A 16,565-nucleotide genomic window follows, 5' to 3' on the forward strand; every position below is an offset into this window, starting at 1 on the left:
TAATTGTAAATTATTACGGTTCCTTAACACCTGATACCAGTCCTTAATGAAATTTTAAAAAATAAGCTTTTTAATTCACACCACTGATAATTATGTCCTCTTCTTTTTAGGGAAATGGTGGGCAGTCTAAGTCTACAATTGGATCTGGTGACCAGGGAGAAAACAGTTCCTCGCCTCAGCTTCCCAAAAGGAAAGACAAAAAAAGCCAGAATCCAGAGAATACTGTGTCCAGACGACACTTTTCTAACCATTCTACAAAAGTAAAACAGACAGTAAAAGCTTCCCCAGGAATCCTTCAGGATAATGGTCAGTACTAAGATAAACACTGTTGTAGCAAAGTGGCTTTTGGTCATCAGTTAAACCAGTGAAATAGTAGAATAACATGCTTGAATAGTTATTGAATTGTCCATTTACTCTGGGAAACTGGAATTGCCAAAGTTCTTTCTGCTTAGGAAATGCACCTGAGCATTGCCACTGCATTCCTGGCTTCAATTACAGAGCACAAGAGGCAGTGTATGATTTTTAGTATTCCTTGGAAGTTAAACTCATATGGTTCTATCATTATGCTTTTGGTAAAGGAAAATAAATATATTTTCACCGTTTTCCCACTATTCTGCCCTGCAATAAGGTGAAGAAAAGGAGCTGATGTTCTCAAAGGACCCCTTGCTGTCCCTGAGAATCCCTGATTACCTGCCTGGCTCTGTGTAACAAAACAACTAGAGCCTAGGGGAGGAACACAGACAGAAGCTCCAGTTGGCTGGCAGCTTCTGTGACTAATCCTGCAGCAGAGCTGCTGGAGGCCCTTTCAGAATTTGCCTGTCTCTGTGCTGTAACAGCAGTGGCAGCAGTTTGCAAATTTAGGCAAAAACATCCTCTTTGAGAAACTGTTATCTTATAGTGTGATATTCCCTTTCCCCTCATTTCTCTAAAGAGCTAGAATATATCTAAAAAATTATATATGTATGTATGTACAGCCATATTTGATAGATAGAACATAAATAGGGAAATATTTATATCTCTGTATGCAATGCTGTTGCTGCTCCACCTGCTGACAGAATTGGTTGGAAAGCCTCTAAGTTTATTGGAGGACTTCGCCTCTTGCTTCAGCTTTTCTATGCTTTATGGGTCTTGTGTAACTAGGAGAAGCTGTTCAAGGCAGTGGATTGTCTAGTATGAGCTCAAGTGTACTTTTGGAGAAGCTCTGTAATCCTCTATTTTACCTCCATATATAAAGACCTGTTAGTAAAAGTGGGAATGGACAGTTGTAGCCAGGTGTGGTTCAATCTCTTCTCTGAGGTAAGAAGTAACAGGACAAAAGGAAATGGCCTCAAATTGCACCAGGGGAGGCATAGATTGGCTATTAGGAAAAATTTTCATCACAGAAAGGATTGTAAAACATTGAACCTGCTGTCCAGGGAAGTGGTGGAGTCGCCATCCCTGGAAATATTCAAAAAAAGTAAGGATATTGTACTAGAGAACAAGGTTTAACAGTGAACTTGGTGGTGGTACTGGGTTGACTGTTAGACTTGATGATCTTAAAGGTCTTTTCTAACCTTAATTGTTCTATGATTCTAACTCTTGAGAAATTAAAGACTTTTCACTCACCTCTGACTCAGTCACTCAGTGGAGTGTGGGAGCTCCACTGCAGTCAGAACTTTGGTAGCTTGTAGGGAAGTGGTTAAAAGAAAAGGTCCTACAATGACTCCTAATGGTCACCTCCTGCAAAGCTGTTGTCTTTTGTGCATTCTGTTCTGGTCACATCTCAAGATGGAGTGAGCTGAAGCTCAGGCCAGGCAGGCTGTAGGAGCTGTGAGCCGTGCTGCTGTGGGAGTATCCCTTGCCCCACCAACCCTCATTGTCAAAGACTGCCCTTGACAGAAAGCCAGCATTGCAAAGTCCTCATTATACCATGGTCCTTGTCATTTATCTATCTCATATAATACAGAGGGAAGCCTTTTATCCCATCCAGACGCATGAAGTGTAAAGTAGCTTATCAACAAATCATCAGCACATTCCACCATCTTGTTTGCTTGGGGATAATAAGATTAAAAATTTCATAATAATATGAAAAATTCCTTTGATACTCTCCTTTCTGTCCCAGTGTTGCACCATCATGCTGGTCAGGAGTAGTCCATCATCAATTTGTGTGTAATCTGGAACAGGAAGACTGGAAAAGCAGTTACAGAGCCCTGAAATAGTAGCTTCGGCATTAGCATACCTGCTTTTAGTGACAGCTAACAGTCCAGATACCAATTTCATTCCTGTCAGTACATGCTTAAAACCATTTGACGTTGAATAAATTTTCTCATTCTTTTCAGGCCACTTTTTGTGGGCCTGAATGATCAAATATTCCCATCAGGCAGTTGCCAAACTTCTCCTTTAAAGATATTGTATCCTGAAGTATTTTCTCCCTGTTCTGTGACTGAAGTATTTTCTCCCTGTTCTGTGTGAGGTCCATTGTCTTTCCCCAGGTAAACATAAACAGACTTTGGCAGTACAACATAAATTACTTTGTTCATTTGTTCAAGTCTGGTGCACGGTCCCTATTTCTTTTAAAACTTATGTCTAATTTCTCAGCATCCATTGGGATGTTCAGTGAAATTTGAGCTCCTCTATCAATCATGTATTTCAAAGGACGTTTTCTAGGCCTACTGGTAAGTAAATTGATAGGCTATAATGAACCAGGTGATAAAGCCCAAAGTTCTCCTAGTACTTAGTGAGGTTTTTTTGTTTCTCTTTTCCTCTCCTTAAATAGTTGCAGGTATGTTTTTTCTGTGAAAGCTTTTGTTTTTTTCACATGTCCCCCTTGCACTCTTTTCACTAAGTGTTCTCTGGTTGTTGCCTGAGAGCTGCATGTGGAGTACTTAAAGCTACCGCTGTCCTCCAGAGCTCATTTTGCTTCAGGGTTGTTTTGATCCTTCTTTTGTCTCAGGCAAGGTATGTTTAAAAGTCCTCACCTGGCACTCAGGAAGTCTTTGCACTTGGGGTTTTGGGCCCTTCTGAAAGGCCCAAGTTTGTTCTCCAGGATGGATTTTCCCAGCCCATTTCCCTAGCGTGGTTTACCGTGTCATGAAAGAGTCTTGCCCAAGAGGAAAGGTCATCTTGGGGATCTGGTAACACTTCACTATGCATTACATCTCCTCTTTGTCTTGTCTTTGTCTTCTCTATTTGGTGTTGTCACCCTACTGAAAACATTTTTCACGTTATCAGGGCTTCTTTCAATAGAGATCTTAACATACTAGGATTGACTTCTGTGGAGATTGGGATGAATCCATATAAGTGTCCATACATTGCCTTGTAATAGTGGTGAATATTTCATGAGATGACCACGTGGGTATGGAAGCTGGTCCTGCTCTTTCCATAACCTCTGTTTCCCCTGCCCAATATGCAGCCCTGCAGATTATTGAATGGGGTTGATTGATAGGCTCAGTCCTAGGTTTAATAAGACTCCTGGCTCCCAGTATCTAGCCTTATGGAATGATTTTATCTAGCATTCAAAGACTACTGAGCTCTAGATGGACATATTTTAATAGAATGTTCCTTATGATACAGTGAATAGTGGTCTAAATTAAGGGGATGGTGTGTGCAAATTTCAGCATATGGACGTAGTAAATTACATATTTTGGTCCTTTTCTCATGTAGAAATTTAGGTTGTAGTAGAGAAAGGAGAGAAGTTGAAAGAAGATTTTATTAAGGCTCTGAGAGACCAAGCACGCTTTTTAATGGAAATAAAATTAAAAATATAGCAACCTTGCAATATTCAGGAAAATTTAATAAAATCAACGTAATAGTTATACTTGTGCCTTTCCCTACTTGAATGTTTATGCCTCTGTATGTAATATCTGTTTTATCAAGTTGAATGACATCAGTGTATTAAAATGATGTCATGGAGTCAATATTTTACCATACGACCTCCTTTCTTTGCAGAATTTCTTAGTTCTCTATCTTCCCCTACTCCTTCTCATCTTCAGCCCTGAATTATCTGGTAAAGTGATTTTCATCAGGAAAGGACAGCCCACAAAAATTGAGAATTTTTGGAGTAAAATATCTCTTATGATTAATTTTTTCCCCAGGAAGATTTTCCTAGATCCCCCAGTAACATCACAGGGAAAAGGAGTCTCCCTCTTCTCTTCTAGTTGGCAAAAATGGACAGACAGTGCATTTTTCACTGATCCATACCTTCACTTCCATCCAGCAATATTCTACTTGCTCCTGAGAGACTTACTCTCAACAAATCCTCAGTCTCTGACTCCCCTGGTTTTCATCCATATTTTTCCTGTATGTTTGCCACTTGCAAGGCATCCCAGGGAGTAGTTCTGACCATGGTTTTTTTCTGACCTCCTTGAGGTCCTTTGAACACTTCAGTCTTAATTACGGGTATAATTTTTAATTCTAGAACCTCTTCCTTTTTAGAAGAGGACCTAGAGGTTCAGTCGTTTCATCAGAGACTTATTCTCCCTCATCAGCATTTTCATCAGGGTTTTCCCAAATACCACCACTTCAATCCTCAGATGATGCTATTAATTATTGGATTTTTCTAAGAGTTGGGGGATTGGTGAGTTTTAATGTCAGCTCTGATTTTTTCTCTCAAGGTTTTTTGCTTTCCTTTGGATTCTTTTAACTGTTGTTTTACCTTGTAATTTTGATACCATAAAGACAATTTTTCTTTCCTTTATTTACTAGCTCAGATGCTTAGTTCATTTCATAATTTCACCTTATTGCCATGCAGCCTTTAAGCATAGTCTGCACAACTGTAGTGTGCTTGGTATTAAAATTATGGAAGTTTATTGAGAACTCAACAGAGCCAAGAATATTGGTTTGGGTTTTGTTTTCTTTTTGTATTTTAAGCATTCATTACAAGTTAATGTGAATGCTGTGCTACAGCTGTGGAACAAGAATCTTTAATTTAGTTAAAAGGAAAGAAAGCCAACAGGAAAGAAGGCCAACAGGCAAACTGGACAAATCTTGTTAAAAAACAAAGAGCTGTTTCATTTCTAACAAAAAAACCCCTCCACTGAAGTTAATGTTTAAAGATACTGGGCCTCTGGGTTTCAGAATACAAATAAGTGGGCATGGCTTCCTCTGGCAGCGAGACATGGTGTGTGCATACTTGTACCTACCCTGTGCCTGTATGCTTTGTTTGCATGTCTGCTTAGGACCTGTCACGCTTCCCTTCGGGTTTGGAAGGACTTATGCTGCTGGGACAGCGTGTTGGGATCCAAAGGACAGGCAAAGGGTGCATTCCCCTTTCTGGGGACACTCTCCATACACTGGAGAGCTGCACTAACACCCAGTGCAGCTTGAAAGGGCAGAATACAAGCTGTTCAAGCTTCTCCTATGTGTGTGCTTTTAGTGCTCTGAAAGTCTCCCTGTCAGCAGAGAATCTCCCTTGCTCTGTCCTGGTTTGTCACCTTGTCTCAGGGTGAGACAGACCCCCACAGTGACTGTGTGACTATGGGGCTGCTGATGAAAATACCTTACAAGCTGGTATTCAGATTGGTTTGTTCTCTCAGTTGACAGTGAAATTAGAAATCTAGTTTAGACTGGGTGCTGAAGTACTGGATATATGAAGTAGGTATGTGATTGCTGCCTTGAATGATGACATTTTCAGGTTCATTTTAGTGTGAGGAGTCTTATTCTGCAATGGAGATTTACTCTTCATGGAGAATCAGAAGTCAGCTCCAGGAACACAGTGATAATGGTGACTCCCAAATGCTGTTTTGATCAGTACAGCTCCACTGTCTATTCTGAAGGCTCATTGCAGTTCCTAAATTGGCTTTGGAGTTTATTCCAAAACAATCTTTCAAACTCAAAGGCTTTGGATTGAGTAAGGGAAGCATTTGTCACTGTCTTGGGAATTTTATTTAATTTTTATTATAATTTTATTTTTTCCTGATGGACAGTGAAAAATACTTTTGGCATTTTAGCTGGCTGCATTTGGCTGTCACTGATAAGTGATTAATTAATTTTAATCTGAAACCAATAAACTGCATAGTGAGTTTACACATGCATATTTTGGGGTGTATGGAAATAGATAAAAAGAAAATGTTCATAGTAGCAAATGTATCCCATATTCTTTGCTTTCCTTTCCCCTGTCAATTTAGCATTGCATGGATACTTCGCTTGAGTGCTAGACTGTTTGAAAATTATTGTTTCCTGGTTCTTAATTCTTCTGAAGAATTATGCACAGTGTATTTAAGTCTTAACCCAATCTTCCGACTGAGTTTAGTTGGGCTAGCTGTATATTTACTTTGAATTTATTTTTTTAATACACTGAGAATTTCACCAGCATGCCATTTATATTACAACTGATAATTTCATAATTCTCTTAAATAAAGATGATTAAAGAATTTCTTAGAGTTGAAAGCTCTGTGCAAGACTTACATTCACCCCTTCTCAGGGCAAATCCAGTAAATTGTGAGCTGATGCTTTGTGTTTGTAACCTATGAGGAACAACATTAATGTTATGATCAGGCTTCCACTGCACTCATAGAAGCCTTAATAACATTGGATATATTGTATGCAACAGTAATTGCAATTAGAAATGTGAGGTTTAGAGCTTAGACTAGTGCATCTGGTTCAGAATTCAGCAGAATCTGGGTTTATGAAAGTGACACCAAAGGTATATTTAATTATCAGCAGCTTGTTTTGAGGTTTAAAAAAGACAGCAAACCACCAAAAAAAAACCCAGCCTATTAATTTTTTTGGTTTGCGCCACATCCTGTAAAGAGTATGTGTAGGAAGTTGATCAGGAAAGTAGCAAATGCAGAAGTGTAGCAGAAAATTCTTGGAGGGGAGAGCCCTTATTTAAAGCCTGTTCCATTCAAATGCAGTAGTTTAATTGTGGTTACATGGCTTGTGAAGTAACTCTCTACATAAACTATAAAAGAACTTAGAGAGTTTGAAGTTCTAGAGGTTGAGTTTGAGTTTTTTCTTTGATTTGGAGAAGTCATAGAGTGGACATGGGCTGACCCATTCCACAGTTTTTCAGATCTATTTTTGAGTATTATGAGGTCTTAGAAGTTAGTTGTCATCTCAGTTTCCTGGGTTTGTTACTGGCTAAGGAAAAGGAAGAAAAAGGCCAACCCTTATAAATAAGGAAAGCTGCACAGAATCTCAGGTATTGCTGTCCTGCTCTGAATTGGTTTCAGTAAAATTATGAACTTGCCAAAGAGTACAAACCTGGGCTGCTGAATATCCACTCTGCATTGTGAGCTGAAACTGTTGTCTGTGTTTTCCTGCTGACAGCTTTTAAGATTAAAGACCTATCTGCCATTAAAACACAATACCATATCATTCTGGTATTGTCAAAGCAGATGAAAAGACTGCTGAAGAAAGAGAGAGCTTCTCATTTGCAGAGATTTTACAAGACCTGCTGGCTTATTCCTTGCATAGTAGGAGATAAATCTGTATGAAGAAATGAGAACCCTTTTTGCTGTAGGTGTGTATTGTTACAGTGCTGGCTCATGGTGGCCAGAGCATTCTAATGCCAGTGTGGAACTAAGATGATTATAAACCTTGCAGCCACTTTAATCAAACACACAAGTTTCTGTGGGTTTGCTTTTAGGGAAGTGAATACTTCACAAAATGTTAAATAGGAAAATACATACTTATCAGCAGGAAAGCATGCTGCTTAATTCCTGGCAGGAGGGTGTAAACGTTTGGAATGATGGGACCAGGACAGACATTTCAGGGCTTTTGCATTTGTTTAGTGACAGTTTAGCCCCTAGCACACAACTGTACTCAAGAGAAGGCTGAGTTATGTAACAGGCATGGAATTTATAAAATGTGGCTGAATGAGAACTGCTTTCTTAATTTAAAAATGCAAATGGCCTTCCTTAATGATCTATAATTTAAATAAATTAATTATTTGGATGCTTAGAAACATGGAGAGTAGGTGGGATGAAGGGCCAAAACATGGAGAGGGAAGAAAAAACCTTTGTATTATGACAGTCAGTCCTTTATTTTTGTAGCTGTTGGTGTATAAAGATGACTGAGCTATGGCAGCTTTTCCTTTGCTCCAGCATTACCAGATTTCCTATTAGTAAGGGAGAGTGCTGCATACAAGGGCAACCTCTAGAAGCACCTTTTGCAGTTTCTGTTGAGAAAATCAGATGTCAGCATTCTCTAATGGCACCAAATTATACTACAGATTTAAAATTCTCAAAAGAGAGGAAGCAATCACTTAAAAACTTGAGGCTGCAATAGTATCAAGGAAAGAAAACTATGCACTTTTTAATATTCTCAACAGTTTCATATGTATATTGCTAGCAGGTTCTTTTCAATTCCATTGCATTTTGATGACAGGAGTCACAGGCACGAAGACACATGCAACTATCATGATGGCAGTGGCTCCTTGTTGGAAATGGATCTTGTTCAACAGAGATACTTTTAAATTAAATAAACCCCAAAACACACACAAAACAAGAATATAAAATTATGTTGTGTGCAGGCATAAACAGATGTCCTCCTGTTCCCTCACAGCAAACTATTCAATTTTATGAGCCACTTCTTTATTTTTTACATTTTGTTTATAATTTTACTTACTGCTTTTATGATGCAGCCTCTGTTGTAAGTCACATTAATTGTTTTTATAGTCACATTAACTTCCTTCCTTACCTACAGGGCTTGTACATAGTAAGTGCCTCAGATTTCCACAAAATATTCAGGGCAGATTATTATTACAATGACTTTTAAAATTTCTACTACTAAATTTCAATCAGTTTAAAATTTGAAATGCATTAATATCTCTATAATTTTGTAATTTTTGCTGCAATAAATGTTTCATAGTTAATGATGTTTACGAAAGGAGCTTAAATAAAAGCTATTTATTCCTGTGCTTAATTATTTTAAAAGTACAGATTTCTTATCAGCTAATTTAATATATAATTTAATTGGTGTTTAATAAAGTCATATAGCCTTGTTTATCAAAGTGTAGAAAAAGAATTCCAGCTGAAATACTGAATAGCATCAAACAGAAAATGATCTTTGCATTTTAGCCAGGACGTGCTTGCTTATACATGCACCAATTTGTGGTTTCTTTCTCTACATGCTGAACTGAATGCACAATACACTGAACACTTCTGTGTTGAGACAACTACTAAAATGTGACCAGTGAAGTGTTGCTAGTCGAAATCTTTTGGGCATTTATAAATTTGCTCTTGCTGGTAACTTACCTGTTCTGGACCTATCAGGAGATCAGGAAGTAAAAAAGATCTAGAAAATAGCCGGAAAATTCTCCTGAATGGGCAGCAGAATCCCTTTCACATAAATGAATTCTCAAGGGCTGCAAAACCAGCAAGAGCTGGCATGCATAAAGGCCAGGATACAGTAGGTAACTCTCAAAATGAAGATCTTTGACTTTTAAGAGTCATTGTGAAAGTCATTAGGAAGTCTTAAAATTGTCTTAAATTGAATAAATTTGTTTTATCAGTCCATTTGCAACAAAGAGCTGAAAAGCTCTGCAGGAATACAGTACCACCTTCTATTCTTGTTGAAAGCAGCTGAGCACTGAGCTGCTTACTTTGAGATAGACCTTGGCCAAGTACAAACTCAGAAACCTTGCCCCCTGTTTACCAGTCATTATCCTTTCCAAGGTTCTCATCCAAACCTGACCACAGTGCTTTCCTCTCACCTGCAGCCTCTGGACCTGATTACCAAAAACTAAGTGTAGAGGTAACATCCTGCTCCTGTAATTTCACTGCCTTTTTCAGCTGGAAATTTCTCTTGTTTGTACTATTTGTGTGGTTTCCTTGCTCCCAGCTGTAGGGGTTGGCCATAAAGTAGGTGCCAGTGTTTCAACACCTGTATCATTTCAATTTACTTGGGGAAGGTTGAGTTGGTCCACGGCTTTTTTGAGGCAGTAGTTACCTTTCCTTGGCAGGAAAGGTAACTACTGTTACCAGGCTCCAAATGTTCCTTTTTCCTGGTAACACTGACAAAACTTCAAGGAATTCAGAGCTTTAAACCATCTGGATCCTCCTGAGATGTCATCATTCTTTCTCTCTGTGGGATTATGGAGCTGGAGAAGAGGCAGGAGAGAGCACAACTCTTGAAGATACTCTGTAGGAAAGCACTTATGGTTGCAGTTTTTGTTCATCTCTTCAGCGTGAAACCAAAAAATCCTGTAAGAACTCTTTCCACTCTCCAGAGTCTTAATAAGTATTGCTTGTTGAAGAAATAAATATGAACAAAAAGTCAGTAAAAATATCTGCCTGAAAACAAGGAGCATTTTTTCATTGCTGGTTTTTTTTGCTGCACCTCTGGGTGTGTGGTAACATCGGAATACAGACACTCAATACCAGGTAGTAGTCCAACAGCATTCCTCTTTGCAGGCTTTCCTGAAGGAAGATTCTTTTAAGAAGCTTGAATTGGCTGGGATACCTGCTGACTTGGTTTATTCCCCTCCTCTCATTCTTTCAAGCTTCTACTCTTCTACTACCTAAAAGCCATTTTTCTGCCTTCCAGTCAGTGCATTGGACCCCGTTGCTTCCCTTTTTCTCACCAGTATTTCCTCATCTTTCTATTTTCTCTTATACAGTTCCTCATTCCACATATTTTTTCTAACATCACTGTGCCTTCATCATCTCCATCAGTGTCTCTGTCCTCCAGCCTCTGCATATTCTCTCTCCACCTGGCTGCTTGAATGATCTGTTTTTTGCCCTTCTGCATGTTCTTCTTCCCCCTTTTTACCTCAATTGCTGAATATGACCCTGCTTTAAGATAATCAGAAATAACAGGAGATGTTTTGGTTACCTAGCTCTCTTTGTTTAGGGTATAAAAAATAGTGCTGATTTTTGGCTCAAGGTAGTCTATTGGCACTCAGTGACTGGCAAAACTTGAAAAACTCCAGTGTCTTCTTTTTGTCTGGACACCATGGAAAAATATCCCCACAAAAGATCACGAAACTTTCAGTAATATTTTGCTTGGCCTCTTGACAGAAGCTGCACGTGCTGTGGCATGGAGAAGCGAGGACCTAACTGAAATAAATCCTCTGTTTATACTTACCAGCAATGCCATGGGGACACACACTTTCCTTTCTTACCCCCTTTCAGAGCTCTTCTGCCCCAGTGTTGCCATGGCCCTGTGGTCAGTTCTCAGGTAATTTGAGGCACAAGAAAATCAGAGCTGACTCATAAAAGAAGAGCATGTTTAATCTACAATTTTTTATGAAAACTGTTTGGAGTAGTCATAAATGTCCCATTTAATGGAAGTCCTGGAATTTTTTTTTGGCAGGGTACGCCACATATTTCTGCTTCAACAGAGATTGCAATAGAAGCCCATAACAATAGAGGATGGAGACTTGCAGAAATGGTTCTTCATGTAATTTATGGCATTTTCTAAAATACTTTATTGTGTTTTCTTCCTTAGAGACATGTGAAGAAACTGACTAATGATTCAGACACAGAGATGTGAAATATTGCATCAATAAGATTTTTTCATAGTTTTTTTTCCTAAACCAAAAAGCATTATCCATAAAATATGAGGCAAGGTTACCCAACTGAAAACATTTCCTTGGAAGTAACTCAGAGCACCAATAATTGTGATTAATGTGGCCTGCAAACTCCTGTTGACAAGATCTTGACACAGAATCAAACAAACAAGAAATGTGTTGGCCTTTCACTAATCTTCCATCCTCCAGATATTTGTAACTTCACATGCAGAAAGTGTAAATACTTCTGGCTGTAGGGTAGCAATGCTAATAATGTTAACATTTTAAGTTATTTTTATAATGCTCCATTTATTAAAATTAATTTTATGTAAATTATTTTGCAATTTTTGTCTTTCACTTTTTATAACAAAAGGCAACTCTGTGTGTCCTAATGTAAGACTAATTGCATTCATTGCCATTTCCTTTGGAATTTTTGGTTCAAGTATTACAACTTCCCCATTTTTCAGTTAGTGTAATTTTTTTCTTCATCTGTTTTGGCACATTTCAGACCTAAGTATTTTAATTCTTTCCCTGACCGTACATGTATTTTGGACACGTGTCTTCCATTCTCTTATGTTTGTGCAGAGGTAAATAATTAATTTCTCTTTTGTTGTAAATGTTCTATTTTCCTTAAATAATATTTTCAGTCTGTGGAAGAACAGGAGTGCTGTTTCTCTTGAGAATGCTTTCTGTGCAAGACAATGAACAGTGGTATCCCCGAGAGATGCTGCAGTGTTATGCAGAGTTCTTTTCAACTAATATGTTTTCATTTCTGACCAGCTTTCTGAGCAAACACCTGCTAGAAAATGCTTGGAGGAAATTCCATGGAGATTTCAGATTTTGCTTATTGAAATCCTGCTGTTACTACCTTTTTGGGCACTCTCTTTTAAATGAGAAATATGATTCCTTACTGAAACTTACAGTCTTCTTTCCTCTCTCCTGCTCCCTCCTGGTTACATGAGTAAGTTTTTTCAAAATACTGTGTAAGTGCGTCCCTTGGGTTATTCAGCATAGCCCTGAGCCTGATCTGCTCTTCTAAGAAGAGGTGCTTTAAAATTGAGAATCCTCAGCTCTTGAGTGGATTTGGCCTCCAGGGGTAACACATGTTCATCTCCCTTGTACTCCTCCTTTTGCCCTGGAGTAAAAACCTTATGAAAACTGTCCCTGCACCCAAATCCTTTTTACCTCTAGAGGCCAGACAGTCCCCATTTTGGTTGAAAGACTTGGGGACCTTGAAGGCAAAGGTGTTACTACAGAGCCTAAATGGAAGGATAGTGATATTAAATACAGTTCTTTCAGACACTGAGTTGACTTTCTGTAGTTCAGTGAGCCAAGGAATCTAGGGCAAGGCTATTTTCTTACATACTTAAGGGAAAGCCTTGAAATAGGAGAGTCTTCATAGTGGCTTTTAGGGAACACATCACGTTTTCCTCTCAGAATATGGTGGAAATCTATAACTCAAGTGCCTGTGATGAGAGGCAGCAATGATAATACCAGGTAAGAAAAACAGAACATTCTGTCTCTTAGAGAGCTCAGAAAAATGGGAAATGTGAAGTGCATTGATTCTTTGAAAAAGTACAAGTAGCATCTGTTCAGATACATTTTTTTGTTATCCTCAGCCACTCCATGTTTTTATTGCTGATTTTGTCAGAAAACCCAAACAAGTCTTGTGTCAAAGGGAATTTGTAATGGGATATATACAGGTATATTGTCCAAGGTTTATCATACTGCTATCAAGTATTGAATGTCCTTTGTTGGTTTCAATGGAACATCCATGAACATGCATCGTATTTAGTAAATCCCAAGAAAAAGGAAGCCAAAAAAGAAAATTATTATTTTCATGTGAATTACAAAAATGAGGTCTTGAAAAAATATGTGTGAGTTATTAGGATAGGAATCCAAGCAATGATGCTAAGACCCCTCTGGTATTTCCAACATTGATACTTTCAGAGGACGTAGTAGTATGGACCTTTTGGTAGCGGGGGGGGGTTCCAGCAGGACTGATGCCTGGGTATTCAAGGTGCTCTGTCCATCAGGAAATCTTTCTCCTAAGATGCACCCAGCAGTACCACTTTGGAATTTCATTGTGATGTGCCATAGAAACCCCCATTTCTGCCTCTTCATTTCTGGGAGAATGGCCTTCACTTCTGGTCCTCTGGGCAGTGGCTGTCAGGCCCCTGTCCAAGGCCATCTGGCACTCCCCTCCAGTCAGCCATTTGCAGCAGTATGATGCCTCAGAACTTGTTCCCAGGGCAAACTCTTCCCTTGGCTCTCATAGTGATGAAAAAGTAACTTAAAAACTACTGGAGTAGTCAGTGCTGGTTTTTTACATGGATGGACTCTGGATTTCTCTAGGTCTTGGGATTTTATTAATTACTTTTCCACCAAAGTGGCTCTGTGCTACACTAAAGCTGTTCATTTAGCAGCATGCAGCAATGCAGATCAATTTGCATGGTCAGTTGACATTAGCAAGGAAGAACTAGGAGGCAGTCAGAAACAGTGGAAATACTTTTTTGTCTTTCTTACTGTGGTTACATATTATGTTGGATATGGGCACACATTCATCTTTCCTAGATCAATGGAGAGAGATGATTTGGAGTAACTTGTGCCTTTAATTTCTGGGCTGTTTTCAGTTCAGGGGAAAATACAGAGGATCGTGCATGACTTGACAATTGTTTTCTGTATGTACCTATATTCACTTTCCGAATTAGCTGATATCATAAGACTTGCGCTGGAAACTTCAAAGACCCCTAGTTGCTTCTTATACTCAGGGAAAAGAAATTACTTAAACTAAATGGTGTAAAACCTCTGCAAAATGTAACTGTTAATCCTTATTTTCCAGGAGTACATGCCTTTTAATGTGGATGTGGAGTTTCAGCCATAGCTCTACATGCATGTGCCCAGAATTGAGGAGTAGAGCTAATCCAACTGTTTCTCTTAATTTTTTAACTCTAACTTGATTCAGCATGTTTGTTTTTGATTCAGGGACTGAAATTTTTGATAGATGTATTTTGTAATGCTTGTTATTAAAGGATACTATAATTGGCTGTAGAAACAGAAGTATTATGTTGTTGTTGTTGTAATGTACCTAGTTCAGATTCACTCTTGACCTTTGCCCAGAGTGAAGGAACTTCAGATCCAGGACTTTGTTCAGCTCCCTTTCCCTTTGGCTTTTCTCCTCCCTTCCCCAAGTGGTGTGGTATTTGTTGTTAAAAGGAAAGAAAAACCAATTGACAGTAATGGGAGACTGAAGATTTGAAAGAACTGTATGGGGAATGATGGGTCAGCTCAGAAAGCTGTTCTCAGGAGCAAAATTGAATGTGCAGTTCAGCACTTGAGCCACACTGTGGCACTATTGGACTTCACTTCCTCCCACTTTATCTTTCCCATTATAGGTGAAGATATTTACAAAGCCAGAGAAGAGGGGTCTGAAATGTGGGGGGCGATTGAAGTGCAAGAAGATGAAGATACTCTTGTGGAAGTTCCACTGGACCAGGTAGTGATCAAGCTTTAAATAAATGATTTTGCTTTTTTTTTTTTTCTTTTTTTTTTTTTAAGGATTACAGATTATGTGTTGTTTCTCTTCCCTCAATTTCTTTCAAGTGTACATAATTCTGTACATAATTCTGTGGGGATGACTGTAACCTCAACAATACTGCTTCTTTTATGGCAGCTTCAGCAAATCTTCCTTTCTGTGTTAATATGTCAAATGTCAGTTACCTTTTCATCAGTTTCAGAACTGCTCTGAAAGCTCTTACAGAGCCTTAGAGAATCAGACTCCCCACTGTTACATCCTACCAAATAAGTTCACCTGAATTGCAGTCTCTTTATACTGGTAGAGCAGTATTCCTCCAGTCCTGGACCACAACAGGTGCAGATTTATCTGATTTTTGTTAAAGCTGACAGCACTTTGTTCTGTTGGAGCAACATGGTGCTTTGTTGGCCAGTTTTTTAATCCTAAGATTTATGTGCAATAAATGGGTCTTGATAACTTAATATAAGATTATATCTCCCTTTTTGTACTTCGCACTCCTGTGGACTGAAATAATACAAGGACTAGGTAAATTGAATCTAACAGTAACAGCAGTTACTGTCCTTTATCTTGCTTTCAGTGTAGACTTCTGTATTTGTAGGAGAAATTGGAAGAAGTGTGGTAAGTATGGGGAGGAAAATATTCTTAATGAGGGTGGAGACTGAATTTGTGGGCTAAAAGGTAGGTAAAAACCTCCCTACACCTGGTTTGGTGAGATGTAAAAGGTCAGCTGGTTGAGATTTAACTGGCACCTATTTACAGATGCTGGTCCTCATGGTTTGATACTGCATCTGAGACATTATCATATGTTCATGGGTCACACAGATGATGGCATGGGACACAGCCTTAGCCAGGCCCAGCTGCTGTTATCAGGTGAATGCAGGGCTGTCTTTCAGAGCAATCTCAGCAGCTTGAGGGAATAGGGTGACTTGAGCCTCAGAAGTTCAAGAGAGGTACAAAGTTGGGCACCTGTAGTGCAGTTAACTCTCAGTGCAGTCTGGAGACAGGCGGGTTAGAAAGGAGCTGCAGAAAGGCCATGGAGCTCCTGTGGCTGCCTAGTTGACTTGGTGGTTCTCCATGTGGGGATGAGGTGGACTGTGCAGGCTGGGCTAGTAAAAGCACAGCCAGCACATCAAGGTCACTGATTATCTTTCTTGACTTGCCATCTCTGAGGTTGCATCTAGAGTATTTGTCCAGCTTTGAGTCCTTCTCAGCAGAAGAGAGATATTTAGAAGATATTTTGGAGAGATATTTAGGAGAAAGTTCAGCACGGCGACAAACAAAAAAAGTTTATGGGCTAGAGCTTATGACAATATTTAATTGCTTACTAAATAGTGTTTACTATTTATCTGGCTGATTTTTTAAAAAATTATTTGTATTGTGTAAAAGAATACTAGACATATATACCTTTAGCTTGTGTTCTGCTTTTAAACACAATACCTGAGGTGAAATAGATCTTGTATGAACTTATTTGCCACTTGGAAGACCAACACTATACCATCTAAAAAAATACACAGATTTTATCTTAGGCTCCTGTTGCTAAGAAGGATCATTCTTATTATTTATTCACTTCAATGGGAAGGAATGTTGCTCAGCTATTTT

At 38.8% G+C, this 16,565-nt stretch overlaps 1 protein-coding gene across 1 annotated transcript in view; it reads left to right on the plus strand.

Moving 5' to 3' along the window:
• Window positions 1-16,565, plus strand: part of DCDC2 (doublecortin domain containing 2) — a 54,563-nt gene that overhangs the window by 24,514 nt on the left and 13,484 nt on the right. The window contains exons 7-8 of the mRNA XM_063159699.1: window positions 111-306; window positions 14,827-14,927. Of these exons, the coding sequence (XP_063015769.1) occupies window positions 111-306; window positions 14,827-14,927 (297 nt within the window). The remainder of the gene's footprint in view (window positions 1-110; window positions 307-14,826; window positions 14,928-16,565) is intronic.

Source organism: Melospiza melodia, chromosome 1, assembly GCF_035770615.1.
Source record: "Melospiza melodia melodia isolate bMelMel2 chromosome 1, bMelMel2.pri, whole genome shotgun sequence".
In the NCBI taxonomy this organism is placed as follows: Eukaryota; Metazoa; Chordata; class Aves; order Passeriformes; family Passerellidae; genus Melospiza; species Melospiza melodia.